The sequence below is a fragment of the Mauremys mutica genome, chromosome 6, assembly GCF_020497125.1.
Source record: "Mauremys mutica isolate MM-2020 ecotype Southern chromosome 6, ASM2049712v1, whole genome shotgun sequence".
NCBI lineage: Eukaryota > Metazoa > Chordata > Testudines > Geoemydidae > Mauremys > Mauremys mutica.
This window is the reverse complement of record NC_059077.1, coordinates 24,460,065-24,484,543: the sequence shown is the minus strand read 5'-3', so window position 1 is coordinate 24,484,543 and position 24,479 is coordinate 24,460,065. Positions and strand designations below refer to the sequence as shown.

Below are 24,479 nucleotides of genomic sequence, written 5' to 3'. Positions count from 1 at the left end.
GCCTGCTTCCCTTTTCCCCACCTGTTGGGGTTATAAGCAGGCAGTGCTCTCCCCCACTTCCCTTCCCTCAGGAGAACTACTCTCATGGGGTGGGGGACGAGGGCTGTGGGAGCTAAAGAGCTCAGCAGTGCAGGGCAGTACTGCTCCCTCTTCCCTCCCATCCTGAAAGCAAGGGACTGCTCCTCCTTCCCTGCAACACTCCTCCTGGGAAGGGGGGGAAGAGGACCCTATAGCTTCAGGAATGGAGTTGAGCATAGAGGGCAGAACTGTGTGTGTGTGTGGGGCACAACAGATGTGGTGATGTTTTCATTTCTGTGTTTTAAAAAAAAAACAAACCTCCTATTGTTTTTTTTTCAGACTACTTTAGGCACTGGGGCCCAGGACTGGGGGAACGAAAAAGGCCTTTTTACTTCTCTTCCTCAGATGCACTAAGTGGTCCTTGGCCACAGCTAAAGAACTGAATCTTAGTCTATTGATTCATTACTAAGGTGAGGATTTCTGTGAAAAAATCTTTACAGTTGGTCAAGCACAAGCCTCTGCTTCTTTGCTCCTGCTCCTTGTGGAGGCAGTGGGTGTAATTGTTACACCTTGTTTTCAGTGTTCTGCCCTTTTCCATCTGTTAGGACTGTGCTGCCTCCCGCAAACTTCTGCTTTGCTAATGTTGACATCATCCTTGTTCAGTCTTATCTTGTTCTCTTTATATAAATAAAGTTTGTTCTGTCTAAAAGTATATGGAAACGCTTGTGTTTTTGAAAGCAAAGCAAATGGTGTTTTTTCCATCCTATAGGAATAGGATTGGGGCCCAGTCTCTAAAACACCAGGATTCCAAATGCAGGAAGTTTCCAGTGCTAAAATTTTCATTTAGGCTCTTCAGTAACAATTGACTGACAAAAGCAAGCTTGTTTGAGCATTCTAAAGTAAAACGGAGACTTTGAATGATGCTTCCATAGGTGCTGTCACATCTCCTTGCTTGAAGTGGTTTCCATCATATACAGGGCTTACAGTTCCACCCCCCCCCCCGCAATACAAATTGTTCCAGCACCTCTGGATGCTCAGCTGTATTGTGTTGGCTTTCAGTGCTATTACATATAGCAATCCTCCCATATGCAATCTTTCTTCAGAGTATCTGACTCAGTGTTTCTCAGACTGTCACCTGAAGGCCTTGTTCACTTGTGAGAGGCTCAAAGGAAACAAGCTAAAATGGACACACACATACACAGAGAAAGAAAGTGTTTTTGTTTATGTTTTAACAAAACCAGAATGTGTTTCCACAAAGTGTATCACAACACATCCTGATCAGGGGTTCTGAGAACTACCCCAGAATTAATAATTAATAGTAATGCAAATTAAGTGCTCTCCCTTGATTTTTGCTACATTTGAAGCTAGCACATTAAAGAGTATGCAAAGTTGTTCATTTGATTGTTTAGTTTGCAAATGGGGGGCGGAGAGAAAGGAACATGTTTACTGTAAAAATAATCGTTGCCACATGATGGCAGCAGAATCCACCCTGACCAAATTTGGCTGTCATTGCTGGGAAACATTTACAGCTTTTAGCAAGCTGATTGAAAAGAGCCACAGTACATCAAAAAATGAAGCACTGGCAGCATTTGAATAGCTTTTTCTCATTGTGGGGGCTAAGTGGCACAGTGGGTTAGTGCCATAGTCTTTTTCTTCTGGAGACCTGGGCTTACATCCTGACTTAGCTCATAAATGAAAGCAAGTTGGGTGGTCTCATCCTAGTTCCCATGTGTGCATATCACAAAATCTGCCACACAATTTGGCACGACTGGCAGTCTCTGCTTGGGAGAGGAATAGGATTAGAATAGCCAGGGTGCCACAGTTCAAGAGCAAGGTGAACTGGCACAACTGCATGGGGAAACTTGTACAGCACCTGTTTACACTGAGCTAATGATAGGACCAATGACAAAATGGGCCTAAGTTCACACTCAGTTTTAAAAACACTTTCATTTTGGTTTATCTTCTGTGAGCCAACTCCAATGGTCTTGGGTTTGTTGTCATCCCAGTTGACATTAATGCGAGTTTTGATCTGAGTAAGGAATGCAGGATTTGGCTCTGTTTTCATGCATAGCAGCAAGGAACAAATTAATTTAAAATTTATTTTAAAGTGAACTTAGTTTAGCTGTTCATACATAGAGCACCAATAGCACAGTCAATGAAGGTCAGGCCCCCTAAGCGTCTGCACTGGAGGCACCACCTCTCTGGAGGGTTTAGAGGGTAGTCAAGCCTTGAAGTAGGTATTTATGTCTCCTTCATTACCATAGTAGCTGAGTACCACACAAGCTTTAGTGTATTTATCCTCACAACATCCCTGTGAAGCAGGGCACTGCTATTCCCATTTTACAGATGGGAAACTGAGCCACAGAGAGGCTAACTGACTTGCTCAAGGTCAGACAGGCAATTTGTGGTGAAGAGAATTGAACATGGGTTTACCAAGTCACACTCGAGTGGCATAACCAGTGGATCATCTTGCCTCCATGTCACAGTCAACCTTTGGCTTCTCAATCCATTAATTACAATAATTTGTATGTCATTAAAAAGTTATAAGTCAGACTCTATCTTGTATAGTATGTACAAAGAAGAGTTACATATGTAATCCAGAATTTGCCACAGAAAAAATGACTGCTCTCCAGCAACAGTATTCTTCTTCCTGTCTCCATCTTACTTCATCTTCTTCTTGGACTGTTATGTCTCTCTCCAAACAGCCATAAATCAGCAGAACTTGTCATTCCTGAAGAGGGTTTGTGTTACCAGTGTAAGAGAACACATGCCATTAGCTGGAGATCTTCCCTGCACACTTTACAGATTCTTTGTACATTTGAAAGTTCATATCTTTAAAGAAGGAAGAATTGTATTTCGTATCTTTCTCCAATTTAACAAAAAAACAAAATATGGCCAAACTTTTTAAAATCATGCACATAGATTCAGAGTAACTCCATTTGTTTTGGATATCGGAGGAATTATGAGAATTATGGCAGAAACTAAATTTAAATGAGATATTTCCCTTGGGGAAACAAAGACTTAGAGCTATTCTGACGAGAAAAGAGAGGCAACAGTGAGGGAGTTTGCAAGAGAGGGAAATTGGAGAAATTGAAGAGAAGAGCAGAGAGAGAAAACAGGAAAAGGAAAGGGGAATATGAGTAAGGGAGAGGCATGGCAAATAAAGGAGGGATTGAGAAGAAGGAAATGATGGAGGAATGGACATAAGTTTTTGTAGCCATATAAATAATAGCTGGCTAACAACAGGGAGACGATCAGGGAAACAGGAGGTTATTTATTGCCATTTCTTAAAGGAGTCTTGAGAAACTACTGAAAAACCAAATGACAACACAAAGCAAGGAAATGAGAAATAGTAGCTATGGGGAAATCAGAAATACAAGGTGCCTGAAGAAAAGAGGTTGTGTAATGAGCCATATTGCCTGTTTTCAGAGGCAAATGTTCCTGCAGTGAGTTTTGGGAGTTTCACACACTTCTTCTGGTGGATGCATTTGGGAGATTTCTTTCTAAGGGCTCAGTCCACCAATTGTGTGTATTGGGATTAATGTTTCCTCCATTAGGACTGTGAATCTTGCTGCCTTTGCTGAGGTCCTATTTTTTGTTGCAAATCTGTATTTCTGATGTTGCATGATGCTACACACTGTGTATTCTGCTTTCTCTTTCTCTCCATTTGTTACTCCACTTTATGCTAATCTTTCAATACAGTGATGCCATTAAGTGCTGCAAGGTGCTTAGCCACCCAGCACTCAGTGCAGTTCGATCACACTGGAAGTAAAGTGTTCTGCTGAATAGATGATTAGCACCAGGCACAGTGTAACTTGCTATTTTATGAAGGATGTGGTATTGTGTTAGTTGAACAAAATGGCATTTCTCATAATGGAGTACAAACTTCACTGCGGAATTCGTGCGAGTACAGTACTTCAAACAGGGAGACAGAAGCACTTAGCTCTGCCCATAATTGATTTTCTACATGAATGATCATTTTCCTTTATGCTGCCCACATGCTGCTTCACAGACATAAGCTCTTGTCTTTGAATAGGGTGTTCATTATGTACCCCAACTCCCAAATAAAAGAGCTATTGAAAAACGGTAGAAGTCAGGGCCCTTTGCCGTGAACGGGGCACTGTTTAACAGGTAGAGCAATTGTGTGGGTAGGATCACCAAGTGATAAACTAAACCCTTGTCTTTAGCTGTGCCAATGGTGGTAGTAACGCCAGAAATAACAGGCCCTTTAATCAATCTGTAAGCATGAATATAATGGTTTATTACATAAAGTGGGAGAAATCTCACTGGTTCAGTTTATTTACATGATCACTTTGCAAAATTTCATACAAACATTTTGCACTTCCTAACACCTTTCAGCCAAAGTGAACATATTTTACAGTCAAATTAAGTTCTACACCCCTCCGTGAGGTAATTATTATTTATTACTATTAACACTACTCATTTTACCGATGGATAAACTTCAGTAAGTACAGAGAGAGTAAGTGACTTGGCCAGTGTCACACAATGAGTTAGTGGCAGGGCTGGGAAAAGAAACTGGACTATCCCAGACTCTCAATCCCTCTGCCAATAGCATTCCACCAGGAAAGGCATTCCCATGAGTAATGTATCCAGAATATCTATGTGCATATGATTCTTTCATTAACAGAAAAAGTTCTTAGCAAAAAAGGGAAGAGGCACAATTATAGTTTTAGGTAGAAAATCCTCTGGTTCCCCCTCTGTTGGAATTCAGGCACGCAGTCCTCAAGGGGTCTTCTGGAGGAGTAAGCTATATTTAGTATGAATCCAGTGTGCTCTAGCACAGCGGTTCTGAACTTTTTTGGGCTCAGGACTATTTGTAAATGTTTATGGCCTGTTGCACCCCAGTAAATAGTCTGGGGGTGAGGACCCAGCTGTGGTTTTGGTCAGATCCTGCCCCCTGGAGGGGATTGGATCCTGCCTGGTACTCACCCCACAGTGATGGCTCCTGTGCTATGGGGCTGGCTGGGCTTGGCTCTCCGCTCCAGGCGTTGCAACCTCTGGGGTTGCAGCGCCACTCAGATTTGGCCCTGCCCCTCTGACTGGACCAAATTTGTGTGGGCGGAGTTGTGACCTGGCTCATGGGGTTGCAGTGCCACGCACTGAAATCTGGCTTACTCAGACTCCCATCATCATGACAGCTGTGCCAAACCTGAGTGGTGCTGGGACCCCAGAGGTTGCAGTGCCTGGAGCAGGGAGGTGAGCCCAGCCAGCCCTGTGGGACAGACAGGAGCTGCCACGTGACCCTTTGAAACATTCTGGTGACCCAGTTTTTTGTCCTGACCCACAGGTTGAGAAAGCCCGCACTAACATAGTCTGAGAAACTTTGTTTTCTAGCCCCACTGCGTGTGCTTTGGTCAGCATCCCTGGCCCTGCTACAGCTTCTTTGTGATGTTCCAGAGCTACAAACAGCATCAAACTTAAGTTAGAAGGCTTGCTGAGAATTCACCCTATGTAGGGGAGTACCTACATGGCACAGCAACTCTTCTACCAATCTATTCCTGGCTCCTTAAGCAGGGGGTGTGACTAGGGGCTTAGGCAGGGCTACATTGTTAGACAGTAATATGCTAATGCCAATGGGATCTGGGGAAAAGTTTGCAGCAGATTATGAAAGCTGGGAAAAGTTGGGAGAGTTTGACTACTGTGTTTTTTTCACCAGCAAATCATAGAGCTGCACTGGTGCAAACGTCTAGTGTAGACTTGCTGCAATGGTGTAAAAAGTGGCTTGCATTGGTGCAGTTTACTTCTGTCCATTGGGGACTGTTTTGAGCTGGTGTAGTTGGAGCAGCCTCGGTGCTGCTCTAACCTGTGGTGAGGCCAGCGCATGTGCACCAGGCGAATCAGAAAGCTGTTACCAGCTCCTTAATGCCCCCACCTCCTCTCCTGTACCAGTGGATCTCTGCACAGGAGACAACCTGAGCCACTGCATTTATTGCCACTACAAACTAGGCATCAGTGTTTGAAATGTCTGAAGCAGTTTTTCAAGTTCACATGCAAGAATTCACCTTATATCTGTTAAACAGCATGAGAGGAGTATGGATGTTGGTTTGCAGTCTTGTCTATTAGATACTGTACAGCTAAAAATGTCAGATGCTATGTTACTTTTCATCAAGACTGTCTTCCCCAGAAGCAAACACAGAAGTTAAAATTTTAATTAAAATTTCAAACCCATTTTACAGCTTATCGTAGTGACAAGTGCATCTCACCATGTTAACATTCAGCGTAGCATACTAAGAAAATGAGCACAAACATCATTGTAAAAGGAAATTCTGACAATTGTGGGACTGCAAAGGTAACCTACAGTAATATTCTTCTGGGTTCTGTTGGGTTTAAATTACCAAAGAAAAGTCAATTGAAGGAAAACAATTTTGAGGACCTTTTATTATGGCCTACAGCTTAAGAGGTCATTGTGGAATATTTGTTTTAGGACCTAGAGGCAAGATGGGGTGGAGGAACATCAGACCCAAACAAATTTCATGAAGGAGGAGTGGTGTTCAGCCACTCATCACTCCTAAAGAGACATAAAGGAGGAATTATCTAAAATTTGATATCTGGGTGGAAGGACAAGAGCATCCCAAAGCCCACTCAGCGGTGTCAAAGACCCTGATCCTGCATTATTAAAGTAAATGGGAGCCTTGTTATGGACAAAGTGCAGAGTGGACTTCCTTTCTCTTTTACTCCCGCCTGTTGTAGTCCTTTAGACTGTGTTAGGGATATGTTTGCAGTCTTGCGTATTAAACATTAGTTTCATTTTTTTCTTGTTAATGAGTTGTTGCTTGTTCAGTTCTGCAAATAAGTAGCTAAATTTGATCTACCCTTGACATCTGATCATGTTTCAACCAATACATGAGAGACTAGGGAGTTTCCATTCTGCTCTGAACAGTTATAAGTTAAAAAAGTGGATGATGGAAGCTCCTTGGCTGTGGATGAATTCTCCAGTTAAGAAAATGTCTTTGAAAGCCATAAGCTAGAGGTAATCTAATTAGGGAAACACTTTCCATGCACAATTCTAGTTATAGTTCTAATGACCAATCACGTGGCATTACATCTAGAAAAACTCCCTACTTTGACCACCAAAAGAAGTAACTATTTTTGTATTTTAGGGCATGAAAACTAAACTCAATCACTAGACAGTAGAATTGTTGAAATAAAGCTAATGCACCCATCAGTGAAAATTTAATCGAGCCACTTCTCAATTATGTTGTAATTCGATGGGATTGTAAGGCAGAACTGAGTTCTAACCACATCACATCATACTCTTTTTCTTCAGATTTTATTTTTCTTTGCTCAGTTGTGGTGATACCCTAATTAAACCTGTAGGCTGCGGTGGAATCAACATTAGAATTATATTTTCTAAATGATTTCCCTGCATTGATATATGTAATTTACAAGTTCTAGGAAAGCTCTTATTATATTGTATCTTCAGATTCAAACATCTATATGAATTTGAACCAAAATAAACTTAACTTGAATTAACATTTCTTTCTGGGTTTTTTTACATATTTTTTTCCCTTTGTCACATTTTTCTTCCTTTAATCACCTTTTGCATTCTATTATTCACCTTTTATTCATGTGAGAGTTTAAGAAATGAGTATTTGAATTCTTGAGAAGTACTGATGCATTAATAAGCTCCTGCTGGGTAAGAAGTACAGGATTTTCTGAAACTCTACAATACGAGTTCAGATATTTGGAATGTGTTTGAAGATTTCCCCATTACAAAGAATTCACACAATACGAAAATAATGTAAAACTATTTTTATTGAAAATACATCTACAAAGTAATGTTTCTCAGTCCACATTGGGTGCAATCAAATGCAGAGCCAATGAGAGATGGGGAATGGAATCTTTCTATAGTAATTGATTTACATAAGAAACAAAGTTAGTAAAAAAAAATATCACAAACTTTGTGACACAATTCATTTTTCTCAACTTGTGTCATAGAAAGACAACCATTTACATTAAGTCTTTGCAGGGTATTTCCAAATAGAGTCTAACAAAAATTAAACTGTTACTCCAGACATTCTAAAGTTAACTTTTATAAACTCACATTGAATACAGGATCTATATAAAAATATCTCTAATTACATATCCGAAGATGCCTGTCTGCATTCTAGGTTTTCATTCTGTTAGCAAAAAAAGTTCACACTTTATCACTTTCAGTCAGAGATTCATCTAGAGCTTTGAGGTGATTAAAGCACTGACTGCTGAATACTCTCGGCTAAATTCTGCTCACTTTACTCATGAGTTGTTCCTCCTCACATTGACTGGGCTGCTAAAAATGAGTAGTATTTGTTACTCTTGGAAAAAGAAACCTGCCTTGTTGCTTTAAAAATGGGAAAAGACTGCCTTCAATCATCACACTCATATTTTCAGCTGTTACATTGACATTTACACATCAATCCTTATGCTCTTCTAGAGCCAAAAGCTACAGATGTTCTTGAATGTTTGGCAAGTGGCAGTTGTGGTATGACATGGGAATGTCTCAGTTCTCTCTCTGTCTGTCTGTCTGTCTGTCTGTGTCTCTCTCTCTCTCTCTTTTTAGTTCAGAACAAAACCAAACATTTTCAAATAAAATAGACCACTCAACCAGTTTTGTGCTTGTGAATTCATATTCCTCAGCTACCTATCTCTAACTGCACCATAAATCTTTCCAGTTTGACTCCTACAGTAATACAAGGAGTGGAAAAGGAAAATATATACAAGTAATATTTTTCATAAAAGGGTTTCTTCAGGGAATAATCTTGAAATGAACAAAAAAAAGCCTTAGGATTCGGAGTGTATTTCGCCCCCCCCTTTTTTTTCTTTCCTTCTCTGTGACTTGAAGGAGATCTACAATATTACTCTTAAAAATCTTTTCTTATTATATTTTTAACATTTATTAAATGTATTTACTATTCTGCAGTTTATATATATTTTTTCCTAGTAAGTAATAGAGCACCCATTAGTTTTGCTTTCTAAAAAATTATTTTTTATATTTGAGATGCTGCTGGTAAACTCACAAAGATATGGGAACCTCTCAGTGGGATGGGGAGTTCTCTCACCTATGTAAAACAAGGTACATTTGGCTAATAGTTTTACTACTTAATCATGGAATGACAGCAGGCTAATTGATGACAAGATTTCCATTTTTTGAAAGTGACCTCTTGGTCACAGGACTTCCAGCAATGCAATTTTAGCAACACGAAGACAGGTTTAGAGCCCCATCCAGTTAGGTTCTGAGCATCTCTTGCCAGGTATGAAGTACCTCTTGCAAAGTGCTGGCCCTCTCTGCTATTTTTATTACAGATTATTTAGATTGTGAATGCACCCACAGTGTGTTATGTGCCTTCTGAGCACAGATGACGTACACCTCCCACCCCAAAGAGCATAAAATCTAGGGCCTGGATTCTTCAAGCACTTCCCTGCATATGTGTAACATTGCTCATGTGAGTAGTGGCATTGAAGTTAAGGGGACTACTCAGGTGAGTGAAAATACGCATATGTATAAGTGTGTGCTGGTCAGTGGGAGCTGAAAGTGCTAAGCACTTGTCAAGAACTGGCCCTCACTGACCTTAAAGTGTCCTATGAAGATGAAATCACCTCCTCAGAAATGACATTTCAGCTCAGCTGATAAAAGTGCTGATCGTGGGTATTTTTTTTACCTGAACATCTCTACTTTTTAAAAAAATTTAAAAGTCCTCCTTTTTATTGTCCTGCTAGTAATAGGATAAAGAAATGACATATCACCAGAAGGGAAAAAAAGCAATCCTGTTAATTTCCTTGTTTGGGTGCAGTTGTCAAGTTAAAAATGTTGATTTGTGTGCTTACTGATGTTAAGAAATGGGCAATAGGTATTTAAAAAAATAAAACCCTTTTCAGGCTGTATTATCTATTGTGACTTTCCAGCTTATAAAAACAAGATCACATTTACAGGATTGAGTAACATATACACTGGTATGTTTTTTTAATGATTTAATAGATACTCTCCCTTTTTCCGTCCCCGTCCCCTCACAGTTAGCACATCTCTAGCAGGGCCAGTATGATAACTCGTTAATTTTTTTTTAAGTGGGACGCAAACACATACCTTGGTCACTGCTAATTCAGAATGTTTTTGATTAACTCTGTTCCAATGCTATCATATGGGAGAAAGCAAGATATAAATGGACTTCTTGAAAACAAGATATAAATGGTTGTAGAAAGTATATTTCTCACACTTCTAGTGTTGGACTCATGCCTGGTCTATCCTACATCTTGGTTTCACTGTCTAATGGTTTTACACTCTCATTTTCCTGTGAGATCAATTGGTATGGTTTTTTCATTTCATTCTCCTCTATCACAGAATTACCCATCTCAGCATCCCTCTTCTTCAGCTCATTCCGTGACAAATGTTCAATTATCCCTGCACCAATGGAGTCACCCAAGACATTTGTAGTGGTACGGAGACGGTCCCTGTGGAAAATAGTTGAGTTAGTCTTATTTTCCCCACTTGTTTAAGTGAAACATTCAGAGTCTCTGTGTTAAAATAGCTTTTGAAAATAACCATGCAATGATCCAATACTTCTATATGTATTAATTTATCAGAAATGTTAATGGCATTATTTCATCTTTGCAGAAACTAACAATAGTACCAGAATTCTAAGTCTAATGCAGTGACCTGAGACATAATGTTACTAGCCATTTCACAGGAGGATATGATTGCTGTGTTATGAGGTGATCCGAGCAGAGTGGGCTTGTGGAAGTTCATGTTTGGGGGCTTGTGAGTATGTTACAATAAGTCAGCTGTAATGACCTCCTGATATCTGAATTGACTGAATGTTGCCGCCTTAGCTGTCATTCCCAGAATGAAAATAAACTATTGTAAATAATCTAGGGTAAGACTCATGCGTGGTGCAAAGGCCCAGAGCAAGGGCCTTTGTACCACTTAAGTCCCCAAAATGGCTGCGCATGGAGACTGCAGGCAAGCAGCCTGTCACTGGGTGACTAGCCCCTTTAAGGGCAGATGGGCCCAGCCCTGCTTGTGACTGATCAGCTGCATCCCATTTGAGGTTTTTGAGGAGCTGGGTGCTTGTCCATATAAAGGCCAGCAAGAGATCAGTTGAGCTATAAGTTGGCAGGAATGCTCCTGTACGAGTCCCTGTGTTAGGAGAAACATCTGGAGTGGCTGAGATGTGAAGGAAAAGCATCTGGGAGTTGTAGTCCATAGTGGGCACAGGAAATAATTTTTGACATTTTTGCTTAAGGTTTGGTTCAACCAATACTCTGTTGTGACATTACTTCTTCTTGGGATAGTGGACAGCCCAGCAGGTTACCCAGCGCTGCAGGGGTGTAAATATAACCCCTACATGCTGTGAAAGAGTTGCACAGAAGGCCCCATTGGCAAAGGGCTGGAGGAAGGTCCACAGAGGAGCTACTGAGACATATTTATGTAAACTTAGTGACTCCCGACACAGTCCATAGGCTGGAATAACAGCTGGAGAGGAAGAATGCATAACAATCCTGGAGCCAGACTCGGGCTGGATTTCACCTTCTCCTCACATCCACCTGCCTAGACCTTAAATGTTTGGGATCTATGCACATGGTGAGAATTTCACAGAGTTTGTGATACCCTTAAAAACTGAACATTGTTGCCATATGTAACACTACTGTTGGGGTAAAGTACAGTTTTCTTTCTGTTACGCACTGAATCACAACATGAGCCATGGTGCTGTTGTATTTTCAGTCCTAGAAGTAGCACCATCCATAGGCAACCCTGTGAGGAATAGTGTAACACATAGGGATGGGCAAATGAACCTAGTATTGGGGAACGGTTTAAACCCCCATATATCTCATCTGAATTCCCTTGTACTCCCTCTCAATGGGCTCAAACACTTTGCTACACTTACTTTGAGCTGCTATAAGGAAGTGGGGTGGTGGTAGGAACGAACAGCTAGGTGATCTCTCATCCCTGTCTGAATGTCTTCCATGGGAGAACAACAGCCATTTCATCTCTCCTCTGCCTTCTCACTTTTAGCAGCATCCCCCTTTACCCTACCCAGATAAGAAGCAGGACTGTGAAAAGGACATAACATAAGAATGGCCATATTGGGTCAGACCAAAGGTCCATCTAGCCCGCATCCTGTTGTCCAACAGTGGCCAATGCCCGGTGCCCCAGAGGGAATGAACAGAAAAGGTAATCATCAAGTGATCCAAACAAATACTCTCTGAAGAGCTGGGATGGAGAAAAGGGGAAAATGGCTGCTATCCTTCCTTGACAGATATTGATGTGGACTGGAGGAACACCTACCTCTTCAATTACCCCAGCCCCACAAAGGCATCTCCAGGTAAGTGGAGCAGCCTATCTTTCACCCTTATTTGCACTGGAAGAGATGGAAAGGTTCCTGGCTTCTGCTGCTGACAGTGATGCTGTTCTATCCCTATAACCGTGGACAGAGAAATGCAGCTGGGCCTAAGGGGATTCCACAATACTTACAGATGTAGGAATGCTGCTCAGTGTTCTCCTCCTCTAGCACAGTGGTTCTCAACTCAGAGTCCATGGCAGCTGAAGCCTGGAGCCCTGAGCCAGCCCCCCACTCCCTTTCTCTGGCCCTGGAGTTTTTATGGCATATTGGGGGGACCTCAGAAAGAAAATGTTGAGAGCCCCTGCTCTAGCAGACACAGAGGTGGGGAAACAAATGAGTCAGCCACATTAGCCAAATGTCTGGCCATATTCAGATGGCTGATAAGGCTAATATGCATATTATTCAGAAGACTAATTATTCAATTCACCCATCCTTAGGGAAAGCACACAAACCTTCACTGGTCTATACAGCCAGAAGGGTTGGGATAAATCAACTCTGAACTGAACCACTGAATTTTCAGACTTTGAGCCTCCTTCATGGTAGAACTTCATTCTTCAAAGTAACCACATTTTCCAACTATTTTCAGTAAAGGAATAAGCCAACTGATCACATGACTTGCAGGTTCAGAAATTATCAGAATGTCCCTGTCCAATGCATTTTATAATATGCTATAGCCCTTTAAGGACTCTGTAAGAAATACTCACAAGAACCAGTCCACTGCAATGATAAGAGTGATGTCCTCTGTAGGCAAACCAACAGATGTCAACACAATGACCATGGTGACCAGTCCAGCCTGAGGAATCCCTGCAGCGCCAATACTGGCAGCTGTAGCTGTGATGCTATGCAGAGAGATGAAAGTGAAGAAATAAGTCAATTTCCAAAAATAATTCTCCTTACTATTTAGTAAACATTTTAAAAGTTATGAAGAAAATTACTGATTTTAGGATGAATACATGTTATAATTGTGATAGCAACTAGCAGCCCCAGGGATGGTGCAGCACACCATTGTATTAGGCACTGTACAAACAAAAGAGGAAAAGACAATTGTCCCAATTGTATAAAGGCTCTAGAGAAAAATCTGAATCAAGGCAGGCATTCGAGTGGGTAGTTTTCGTTCTGATTTTTTCATACGATTTCACATTGGTTGAGAAACACATGATGCAGAGACCTAAGGGTTCTTTAAGTAGAAATGCCTATTTTAGAGATGGGTCTGATCTAAATCCCCAATCTGAACACATACAAACTTTATGAAAGTGTGGATCTGGATCCATAGTTCGGAGGAATCAAGATTTAAAGCACAGATCTAATGATAACACATCATTTATCATCCCTATGTAATACTGGAGAACTTAATCTAAAAGACAGTATCCATATAATCCATATAATCCATGGCAAATTTCATATATGTACTGGAGTGCAGATATCCAGAATCAAAATGAGTTATGAGGCTTTTGAATTTTGAAAAGCAGAATTTTCCCTTGTCTTGATTGAATATTGAACTAGGATGACTGTTTTTAAAACTAGAAATGCTTCTTACAGCACAAAGTTCATAATGAACAAAATTTGAGATTTCTCCAATTAATTTGTATTCCTTTAGCATTAGTATTGTAGCATGTTACTGTGCTGATTATTTATGGTGCGTACTTCACATGCAGAGGAATCACAAATAGAAACAGACAATTAGACAACATCAAGTGCTTTGCTATGTCTCAATAACACCATTTCTGCTCCTAGCATTCTTCATAGCAATAACTTACTCTAACACAAGTTGCAACTGGAGTATGCACTCACTGGACAGCAGAATATAAATCTACAGCTCTTAAGTTCTGCATAGATACTCGAGCTATCTAAAGTAAAATACTTCTTAAATGATGGCTGTTGCTGACCCTCTTATATGCAATGATCAGTCGTTCACATCACTGTTATTTAAAGGCACCTTGAATCAAAGTATATAGATAATGGCTTCTGTACCTGATTGTGATAATCTGCCCAAAGTTCAGTTCAAAGTTGTTAACCTGTGCGATGAAAATTGCAGCCAAAGCCTCATATAAAGCAGTCCCATCCATGTTAATTGTAGCACCCACTGGGAGCACAAATCTTGTAATACGTTTGTCCACTCCATTAATATCTTCTAGACATTTAAATGTTATGGGTAGGGTGGCAGAACTAAAACAAGAAAAAAGACAATATAGTTACATACTCATTTATATAATAATCTTCTATACACGAGAGGAGTAGACTTGAAATAGTGTCCAAAAGCATAAAAAATTAGTCTATGACAATAAATTTATTCAGTTATATCAGCCTATGTTGTTTATCATACCAATTATATTATAGCATAGATTTCTCAGGTTTAGGTATTGTTTTAACTTTTTGGCCATAGTAATTACAGCAGTACCTCCAGTGACATTTGTAAATTTCTTCACGGCAGAAAACCACCTTTTCTAATGCTTCATGGTATTTGTGTAGACTAAGGCCCTCTCATTGACATCTGTTGGAAATTTGCATATGGACTGCAGGACTGGAAACATTCTGGTCAGATTTTATTTATAATTGGGACTTAAAATTTCATAGCCTACCTTGAAGATGTTCCCAAAGCTGTGATCAGTGCCTGCAGAAGTCCTCCAATAAATACCCAAGGGTTCTTACGAACAATCAGGAAGTAGAGTAGTGGTAGAACAATAATAGCATGAATGAGCAAACCAATGATAACTGTTATAGTGTACATGGCAAGCTGTCCACCAATCACACCCATATCTTCCATCTCAACAATTTTCCCAGCAATCAAGAACATGATACCAAGTGGGGCATACCTACAAATAAGTAAGCAAATCAATATGTGCTGAACAAACAGATGTTTGTTTACAAAGTTATACTGATATAATGACCATAAACATCCTGGACCCATTTCAAGATCCTGGGAAGTGGCAAGTCAACCTAGTGGAGGCTACAGCAGTGAAAGTGGCTGCAACACTTGCGTGGCTCTGTTGGGGTCAGGGTCAGCAAAAAGGAGGTCAGGAACCGAATGCAGCCAGTCCATCTCCCAGCCATCTACAGCTGGTGGACTCCTGTGGACTCCCGACTGCCATTTAAAAGCCACTTTAAACAATTCCCTGAGGACTACCCCTGTGTGGGGGAATGCCTGGGTTGTGTAGGGCTGGCATAGTGGCTCCTTTTCCACCTGCATCCTGGTTCCCAGTGCTGAAAATGGTTGAGGAAAGGGGTACAGCCAGAAAGCTATTAGGTTTGGCTGATGCCAGGCTGCTTCAGGCCATAGGCAGATGAGCATAGGATAGGCAGAGCCTAGGCTGCTTTTATGATGGAGACTGTGCACAGGGTTGGGGCTTTGCAAAAGTAGCTTAAACCACTTTCCTCAGCTGAGCCAAATACTACTCAGACAGAGCTGAGGTTGGATCTAGCGCTCAATACGCCAACCTGCTAGTTAAGGTATATAAAAGAGAATCTTAATTGCAGCTGGACTTTTCACAGGGTCTTATTTACAAAATTGTTACCTGTCATTTTACTACACTCATGTAAAATAACATAATTTGATTATAACATTGATTATAACATTACACTCAGCAGCCATCAAACCCACCTTGAAGTTTTCCCAATGTAATAATTCTCACTCCATATTTTAAATTCTCAAACATTTCCAGTATAACAATAATTAATAATGTTTAGAAATGTGATTGTAAAGGACAAAATGTTTGAAAAAATATTAGAAATTATTAGAAAAAATAAACTTCTTTATAGCTTTTCATCCATTACTTAAGGAGTTTCCATGACACTGGAGATGTATATGTGTTTGTGTAAAATGATCAGCTGTAGCATGTGGGGGAAGATGGAATTTCATAAATGAATTGTTGTATTTGGCCTCTGATTGAGAAATGTTGCATCATAGACTTTGTAAAGATTTTATGGTAACCCTTCTGAGCAGGGATTTCATTGTTATTTGTCTGTAGAATACCATATAAAAACTAACAACAATTCATAGGAGAATGAACATTTGTGAATAGCAGTGACATATTAATATGCTATGCACATTGCAAAAGCAAATAGTGTTCTGAACTAATGAAAATAACGGGCATATTGTTGATAAATGGGACATTGACATGGTACCTATCTCTCTCTCTCCTTATAGAGTTAGAGGGAAGGAGTGATAGGAGTTAGCGTATGATAAGAGGATCTTTATATGTCAAGCAAACTCTGTCATGGACTGTAAAGAGTATATTTACCTCTTAATGGTAATGACAATAGGGATTATTCACATACATTGAGAGATGAATATACATTAAAATATTTAGATCCTTTTCAGATTATCACTGTGCAGAACTCAATTTTAAAACATCATGTTTAGTTATAAATAGCTAAATGGATATTATCCTTCAGGACTGGATCCTCAGCAGCTGTAAGTTGGGGTAGGCCTAGTGAAGTCAATGGAGCTATACCAATTTTCAGCAGCAGCAGATTCTTAGATTCATAGATTTTTAAGGCCAGAAGAGACCATGGTGACCTCACTGTACATTAAGCTGTGGGGGTATTGTTTGGCTTGAAGGAAAAGGTGTGTGGCCCTTTTTAGGATGGAAAGGCTGCCCCCCCTAGAAAGACCTCTGAGTGTGACAGTGACTGGTTGAAGCAGCTTCAGACCAGGTCAGTGTGGGGATGCTGATCCTCCCCCCGCCCTTGGTGACTGGAAGAAGGGAGACTATTTAGGTCTGCGCTGGTGCAGGAAAAGCCCTCTTTTTACCTGGATCAGGTAGAGCATCACCAATCCTCCCACCCACAAGAAATAGTTAAATACCAAATTTTTCATGATCTGCTGTGGGGATTATGCTAGTTGTTCTTTCTCAGGGGTCTGGAAAGGCATTTTTCCCATACCACCAGATTGGCCAAGGCAGGGTGGGTTTTTTCACCTTCCCTACAGTGGGTTGGGGGCTTAGTTGGGGCAAACATGAAATCACGGTTAGGTTACTATGTTGCCACTCATTATGTCAATGTGGGTGGATGTCTAGTGCAGGTACTCCATAGGGAAGGGATACAGTGATCACATAAAATGGATTGGTAAAGGATTTAAAGGAGATATTCTTTAAATGAAGAGAAAGTGGGCTTCAGGGCTCCTATGACTGGCACAGCAGGGAGCCAACCCCACCTCTTTTATAGCCCCCTTAACCCACATTTGAGGGAGGGAGGTGGTGAGATCCCAGCAGCGGGTTGGCTGGGGACCAGAATGAGTAAGGGGGGGGCTGATAGCAGCCCCCCCAGGTATATGTAAGGATTATGGAATTACCTCCATTGTACACTTTTATCTGCCAGGTACTCACTGACATTTAGGAATAAATTTGTGGCCTAACTAAATCACAGCCAGTCTTTCCTGTCCTCCTTCTGGCAAAGCTGAACAATGAACTTCTAATCTGACCTACAAAACACAGATCCTCAGTATCCAGCACATACTGGTGCTGAATGTTCAAAACATTTTGACATAATAATTTAACATAGCATTTAACAGAGGCACTTACCACATGATTAGAGCTACCAATCTCATGATAGCTTCATTAAGGCTATCAAAGAAGTGTCTTAATGGCTGCCCTTGCTCCTTCATGTTCCCAATCACCAATCCGAAGCTTATTGAGAAGACCACCAGTCCCAATGCATTCACTCCATTGACGGCACCTGGAACAGGGATCACCTCCTCTTTCATTCGAGTTAGGGTTTCCATTGCCTCTGATACATTGTTTATTACGGAAGCCACAATGGATGTTTCATTGGGTGGAATTGGTACTCTAAACATTCTCTTGTCATAGTTCGTTTTGAACTTAAAAAAAAGAAGAAAAGACAGAAAATGGAGTGACTTACTACAAAAACAGACAAGTACACTCGTCATTTATCACTCTCGTGATCCTAGCATTATTACTTCCCCATTTTAAAATGTCTTTTGAGTTATTAGTTTGTGTCATATTTAGGGGTAAAATAAAGTTTTAGGGTGAAATTCTGGATCTCCTGAAGTAAATGGAAAACCTTGCATTGGCTTCAATGGGGCCAGCATTTCACCTTTATTTTCAAGAATTCATGTGCTCAGATTAATATTTCTCATAGTCATGATCAAAGCTGTATGTTTGTCAGATATATGATTTTTGTGACAAAACTGTGTCTTTTAGTTTGTGTTTTTATAATGTCATGATTTTTTCACTGAGTTTGCCTACTACTCAGCAAGACTTTTCCATGAATTGGCCTTTTTTGGCTCTTTATATGCTTTTAAACTATTGATTACAGATATTTCACACTTTTCTACTGGAAAAATAAATGTAAGGATAATATACGTATCATGTATAATGACTTTTCCTTTTTTAAATACTGAAATTAGGACTTTTACATATTTTTTCCACGACAAAGCCATGAATTTTTCTCTCTTTTAACCATTTGTTATTGATTTACCTCTTTGTTTACAAAAGAATTCTGTCTCGTGTGACCACCGACATCAAGCGGTCAAATCAGATTCAAGTTCTCAGCATTCTCCAAATCTTTGCTTTGAAAACAATATTCCACAATGCATTCATTTCTATTTTTCCCATGATAATTTCATATCCTGCATATTTATATCTGTACCAGAAAACAAATCACAGCCTATCCTGTCTAAACACAAGGAACCTAATTCTCAGTTACATAATGGCAACCTTTACACCTCTGGGTAAAAATTTTTAAAAGCACCTAAGTGACTCAGGACTCATTGCACCCAATGGTACTTAGGCATCTAAGTCACTTAGGTGATGTTGATAATTTTACCCCATTACACCTACCCACTGATAATGAGGATCAGGCCCAAGGAGCTCAGTACTATTACTAATAGTTCAAAACTATTGCAAGACTTTGGGAGTTTTTAAGTGAAATGAATGCACAGTTGGCATTCTTGTGACTAAGAACAGCAACCTGAGTATAGGGGAAGAAAAGAGTTCAACTGGTCTGAGGTGTGGTTAGATTCCATACATTCACTGCTCAAGAGTATTTGCTTAACCATTAAAGGCATAAAGCTGGATTGAGTCCTTAACTCCCAGTGGAAGTATCATTTCTCAAATTCCATTTCAATATAGGGAAACATTTGATCATTTATTAGTTAATATTATCTTTAAGGGCATGAAATAGGGTATCAAGTTCAAGGACCTTACAGAGAGTCAGAACTTTTCTGCTCATTCATCCTGATGTCAGGCACTAGAACTCTGCACAGATGTAGAGCTTTTCTGCTGACTCACCCTGTTGACAGATTATGGCATCCTTTTAATGCCAAACCAGGATATTAAAGGGTCTGAGTTGATAATGGGTGTCATTCCGAGGCACAGAAAACTAGGGTCTAGTTTTAGTGCAGGGAAAAATTCTAGTTAGTCTCAGGAGAAAATATAGGCTGAGGTTTATATTTTATTTTTGCTTTTTAGGTTGCAATAAAGGAAATCCCAAGAAGGGGGTAAATTTGGCCTGCAGCCAGTGAGTGTATTCTGTTAGGAGCAGGGTGGGAACTCCATCTGCTTACAGGGAAAGATGAAACAGCTTCTTCACAAAGGGAGTAAATGTAGGAGGTCTTGAAATTGATGATTGAATTGCTGAGTCAACAACATCAACCCCAGGCTGCTGTTCAACAAGTCTTGCTGCCATTTATGAAGGAGTACCAATAGCAGAAACATTTCCAGGAGCAACTGCTTTGAAGTCTCTGTGATGGACAGTGTTAGTTGGTGGCATCACCTAGTGGTTAGGGGGCTAGGCCTCTGCTTGCCCCACTCCAATATTTCCCCTTGGCTACTGTTACGATCCTCCAGTCAAGTCACCCATCAGTCTTATCTATCTGCAGGGTGACAGACTCCTAAGGAAGATATGGCGTCCCCCACCCTCAGGATTGGGGTGGTGGGGGGGGAACCTTTAGTCTGTCTATTGATCCCTGTGGGTGTCCAATCCCTGCTGCAGGATTCTAAAGGTCTTTACCCTCTGTTTTCTTCCCCAAAGGAGAGTTTGGAAGTGAGATTTTTCATGCCCTTCTTAACAAGTGGGATTAGTAAGGGAACCCAGGCCCCCTACTCCACTAGTCTGTGGCCCAGGGTCTTGTAAGAGGCACCAATGTCCAGCACCAGGACTGCCTTAAAGCTGTCTCCCCAGACCAGTTCCTACCACCCACTCTCTCACCAAAGTCTTATAGTTTGCCTCAAAGCAGTGAAAGAAGAAGAGAATAATTGAACCTTCAGCCCCTCTGGGCTCAGCAGGCAGGCTCTTTCCCTCAGAGAAAAGGCTTCTGCAGCACCCTTCTTCAGGAGCTCTCAAGTTTGCTCTTTCTCCCTGCCCTATCAGGTCCCTTCTGCTCCACCTTCAGCTGGCACATGTTTTGCAGGTGGGGCTGGGTAAGGTCACCTAGGCCCTGAGTTGCTCCTTAACCCTTTAGTTCCAGTGTGGGGTTTATACACCAAATCACAGTCTGAGATGCAGTGCCTGAACTGCTAATAAATCCCAGCCCTTATCAGTCCAAGATGGGAACCAGAAGACAGTCACTTTTAAGTAGGCAGCTACAGCATCTCAGTGGGAGGAGAGCTAGATTATCTGTGTGGGCCCTTATGTGAAGGTAAAGGCACAAGCTATATATTGGGGGCTAGGTGAGGATATTTCTATGAATTACGTGGTTAAACTGAACTCTCGTAGAGTTCAGTTAGATCGAAGTGACATTTTGATATCTTACTTCCTGATACTGCAAGTCTGTATTCTTTTGACTATTTCTTCAATGGGACTACTCATGAGAGTTAAGAAAGGCATTGCAGGACTGGGAGATCAGGAAAACTAGGCTGTTATATTTTTGGCAGTAATACACCATGTCCAAGTGCAATACACGACGGGCCAGAGATCCCCACAAGTCATTGGAGCTATGCTGATTTATACCAGCTGAGGATATGGCCCCTTCATTTCAAGGCAGAGCTTTTTTTTCCTTGATAGAATTATAGAAATTAAAAGAATGGCATTATTGGACTTTTGCAAGCTGTGGTGTTATTAAATTATTCTAGTATGAAAACAAACAGTATTGATTGTTTTACATACTAAAATGAATTATCACTGTATTTGGTGATACAAACCATTGAAAGCAATTTGATTTTAATTTACTGCATGACATTTAAATTAGCAACCTCGTACTAGTGTAGCTGAACACTTCAGTAATTAATTTGCAAAAAAGATAGTGACATAAAATGGTTACTATTAAAATTCAGTATTTACCAATAGAGATAACACCATGGTATTTGAGACAATGCAATTAGAATATAATGTAAATTTGGTGACTCAGATACTGTGGTGTAACTTTTGGTGAAATATTTTTTAATGGCGACCATTATACCAGCTCAAACCTCCCAACCTGCCACTGCCAATGTGAAATACACCATAAGAGCAAAAATGAGGAACATAAGAAAAATGGTACCTCAGATTCCTGATTCAGCATTTCTCTTAATTTCATGCAGACTAGTGTGATGCACATTTTAATCATACTAAATTATTTATGGAAGCATTAATGTATCAGGCATCTTAACAGTAGCTGCAATATATCTCAACCAGCTATTATAAGTGCAGGCAATATCTAGCATTATGTTGATATACTTAATATGTCTTGTTGTATGCTTAACACTTCTGTTCCATTGTGCAGGGACTTGCAGGAAAGAATAATAATAAATGGATGAACAGGTTCAGAAAAAATACAGTTAGCAGGATGAACCTCGCCATTCTCTTATGTCAGATGGTCTTAATTTCCAACATTAGGTGCCACAAATTCCTCTTTGTGATACTTCAATAGGCTTCAGGTTCCACTTATTTTCAAGTGAAAACTGCCAAAATGCTGAGCATCCCACAGGCTCTTGTGCTGCCTTTCCTTCCCCAGGGCTGTCCAGTTCATCCTGATCTCTCCTGTGACATAGCCTTGGAACATGAAGAATTAGAACTGAATAGCAACTACAGGTTACTAGACAGGTTGCTAATTCTTCTGGGTCATACCACAGGCTCTTCAAATTTAGGGGAGGCAAAGAAATGAAGGGATCAGAGTCAGAGATAGAAAGCTGTGCCAGGGATCTATTAGAATATCATGAGTGAGAAAGAATACGGGGATTATGAAGAGAGAAGAGTTTGAATAAATTTATCTAAGCATCAGATAAGCACCTGAGTTATCTGGATACTTACTGGCACTGAATCATTTGAGTTTCATCCACTGCTAATAGAAACCACAAAAACAAGTTGTCAATGTACAGTGGAGTGAAGACTTTGACACTTATCACATGGATGGACACAACTGGTGTAAAGACTCACACAATTTAGTTTAAGGCTCTTAGGCTAGCAGTGATCCGAACCTGTTATTGATGCACTGGAAGAGATCTGAGGGAGACAGGGAGGTAGTAGTATATGTGTTCTTCCATAGTGGGAGAAGAGAGTAACACAAAAATTCCCAGGCAATTCCCAAACATCTAGGGAAGTGTATTGCCTGGATTAGAATGGGATGTTGGTAGTGATGATGAACTGCCTGAGGAAAAGCAGGGGACTAGAGGTGGTAAAACTGATTTATTCGGGCGGGGAAGCACTTTAACGTTCTTGGCAAAATCTATGTGTCAGCACCTTTCTTTCCAGCTTGACACACCATGGCAGTGTGAGTCTTTGTCCCTCTCTAGTGCCTGATCCAAATAAAAGTCCACTATAGGCTCCCTCAGACTGTGGGGCTAGACCCCAGTGGTGGGGGCCTAACAACCTTGTGCTACATTTTTGCCGGGAATTTATTGGCAGGGTTTTCCCAGCTCTGACAAACATCCCTCGCATACACCCAGTGGGGACTGAGCAGGGCCTTTTAACCCTGTAGTGACTCCCCCTTCCCACCAGTGGCTGCTGTTGTTGAGTGTGGAGAGACAGTCTGCTCCACCACTCTCAATGCCCCTCTTGCTGGTGCAGCCCTTGTGGAGATTCCTCCTACCTGCCAGCAGAGAGAGGGAGGGCAGGGAGAGGAGGCACCAGCTTGTTGCCTCAGGGTTTTGCTGACAGAGAGTGGAGGGGACAGAACAGGAGGTGGGGGTGGTCAAAGGACTGAAAGGGAAGTGGAAGCAAGGGCAGAATGGGGAAGACTGCTCCAAGATCCTGCCTGAACAATCCCCAGGGTTCCAGGCTCCCTCCCCTCCCCCAGTAACCCACTCCAGGCTATCCCAGGGTCTCCCTCCTGCCCCCAGTCTGCCCTGACTCCTTCCACTACCTTACTATCCACAGTTACTCCTGCTCCCACAACTCCCCTGGCTCCCGCATTCCGCTCCCCTTTCTCCTGCTTTCCTCAGTCATGCAAATGGAAAACAAGTGTCCACCTCAAGGAAACGACTCATGGTAAGGACAATATAATGTCTTATACCACAGTACTGTAGCATACCATTAATAGCTGATATATATGAGCATGGGCTGTAGCACATGGGAGGATGGAGTACAAAATTTGGAAATAACTGGTCTGGTCCAGCTGCTGCTTAATAGAGCTACTCTTTTAATTCAAAGGTAAAAGCTCATGTTTCCAGGGCTGAAGGTCATAGATTCAAACTCCAATGATTCAAACAGAATCATTATACTTGTATGTAAGGGCAGGAGAATAAAACCTCAATATATTTCACTACATTATTTCCTGTGTGGCCTAGCAGGATAAAGAAAGAAAAGGCTCGAGTGCATATTCCGCAAATCTCTTCAAGCAAATACATTCGTTTTTGAAGGAGACAACAGAGCAGAGAACCATTCCACCGCAGAATTCACCACATAATCTTGTTTTTCAAAAGATTATCAGAACTGCTTGATTTTGATGCAGATTTGATGGCAATTTGGATATAGAGCTGATGGCAATTGTGATTTCCATCTTTCTGCAGCCACACACCATTGTAATCTCTTGGGAACAAAGGATTATGAAATATGTGTGTCAGAATTTTCAGTCTTTATGCTAATACTTAGAATGTTAGTGAACCAGACTATGCCAGTTAAATAATTCTTCACAAGTCTTCTGAGAAACACACTGAAAACCTTAAAGTAAGTTTTTGAAAAGAAGGCTACAGGGCCAGGGTATTTTGATGTCTAAATACCTTTGTAAATCTGGCCCATAATTACTTCTGCTGT

At 40.9% G+C, this 24,479-nt stretch overlaps 1 protein-coding gene and 1 long non-coding RNA gene across 8 annotated transcripts in view; one reads left to right on the top strand and one right to left on the bottom strand.

The window, feature by feature from the left end:
• Positions 1-10,259: 10,259 nt before the first annotated feature.
• SLC1A3 (solute carrier family 1 member 3) overlaps positions 10,260-24,479 on the bottom strand; it is an 80,723-nt gene continuing 66,503 nt past the window's right edge. For all 5 annotated transcript variants that reach the window (XM_045021280.1, XM_045021281.1, XM_045021282.1 and 2 more), the window contains 5 exons: positions 17,873-18,168; positions 14,933-15,166; positions 14,325-14,519; positions 13,058-13,192; positions 10,260-10,464 (listed from right to left, as the gene is read on the bottom strand). In XM_045021280.1, coding sequence (XP_044877215.1) covers positions 10,260-10,464; positions 13,058-13,192; positions 14,325-14,519; positions 14,933-15,166; positions 17,873-18,168 — 1,065 coding nt within the window. The remainder of the gene's footprint in view (positions 10,465-13,057; positions 13,193-14,324; positions 14,520-14,932; positions 15,167-17,872; positions 18,169-24,479) is intronic.
• LOC123372806 overlaps positions 23,433-24,479 on the top strand; it is a 113,203-nt gene continuing 112,156 nt past the window's right edge. For all 3 annotated transcript variants that reach the window (XR_006580462.1, XR_006580461.1, XR_006580463.1), the window contains exon 1: positions 23,433-23,714. This is a non-coding gene — a long non-coding RNA (uncharacterized LOC123372806). The remainder of the gene's footprint in view (positions 23,715-24,479) is intronic.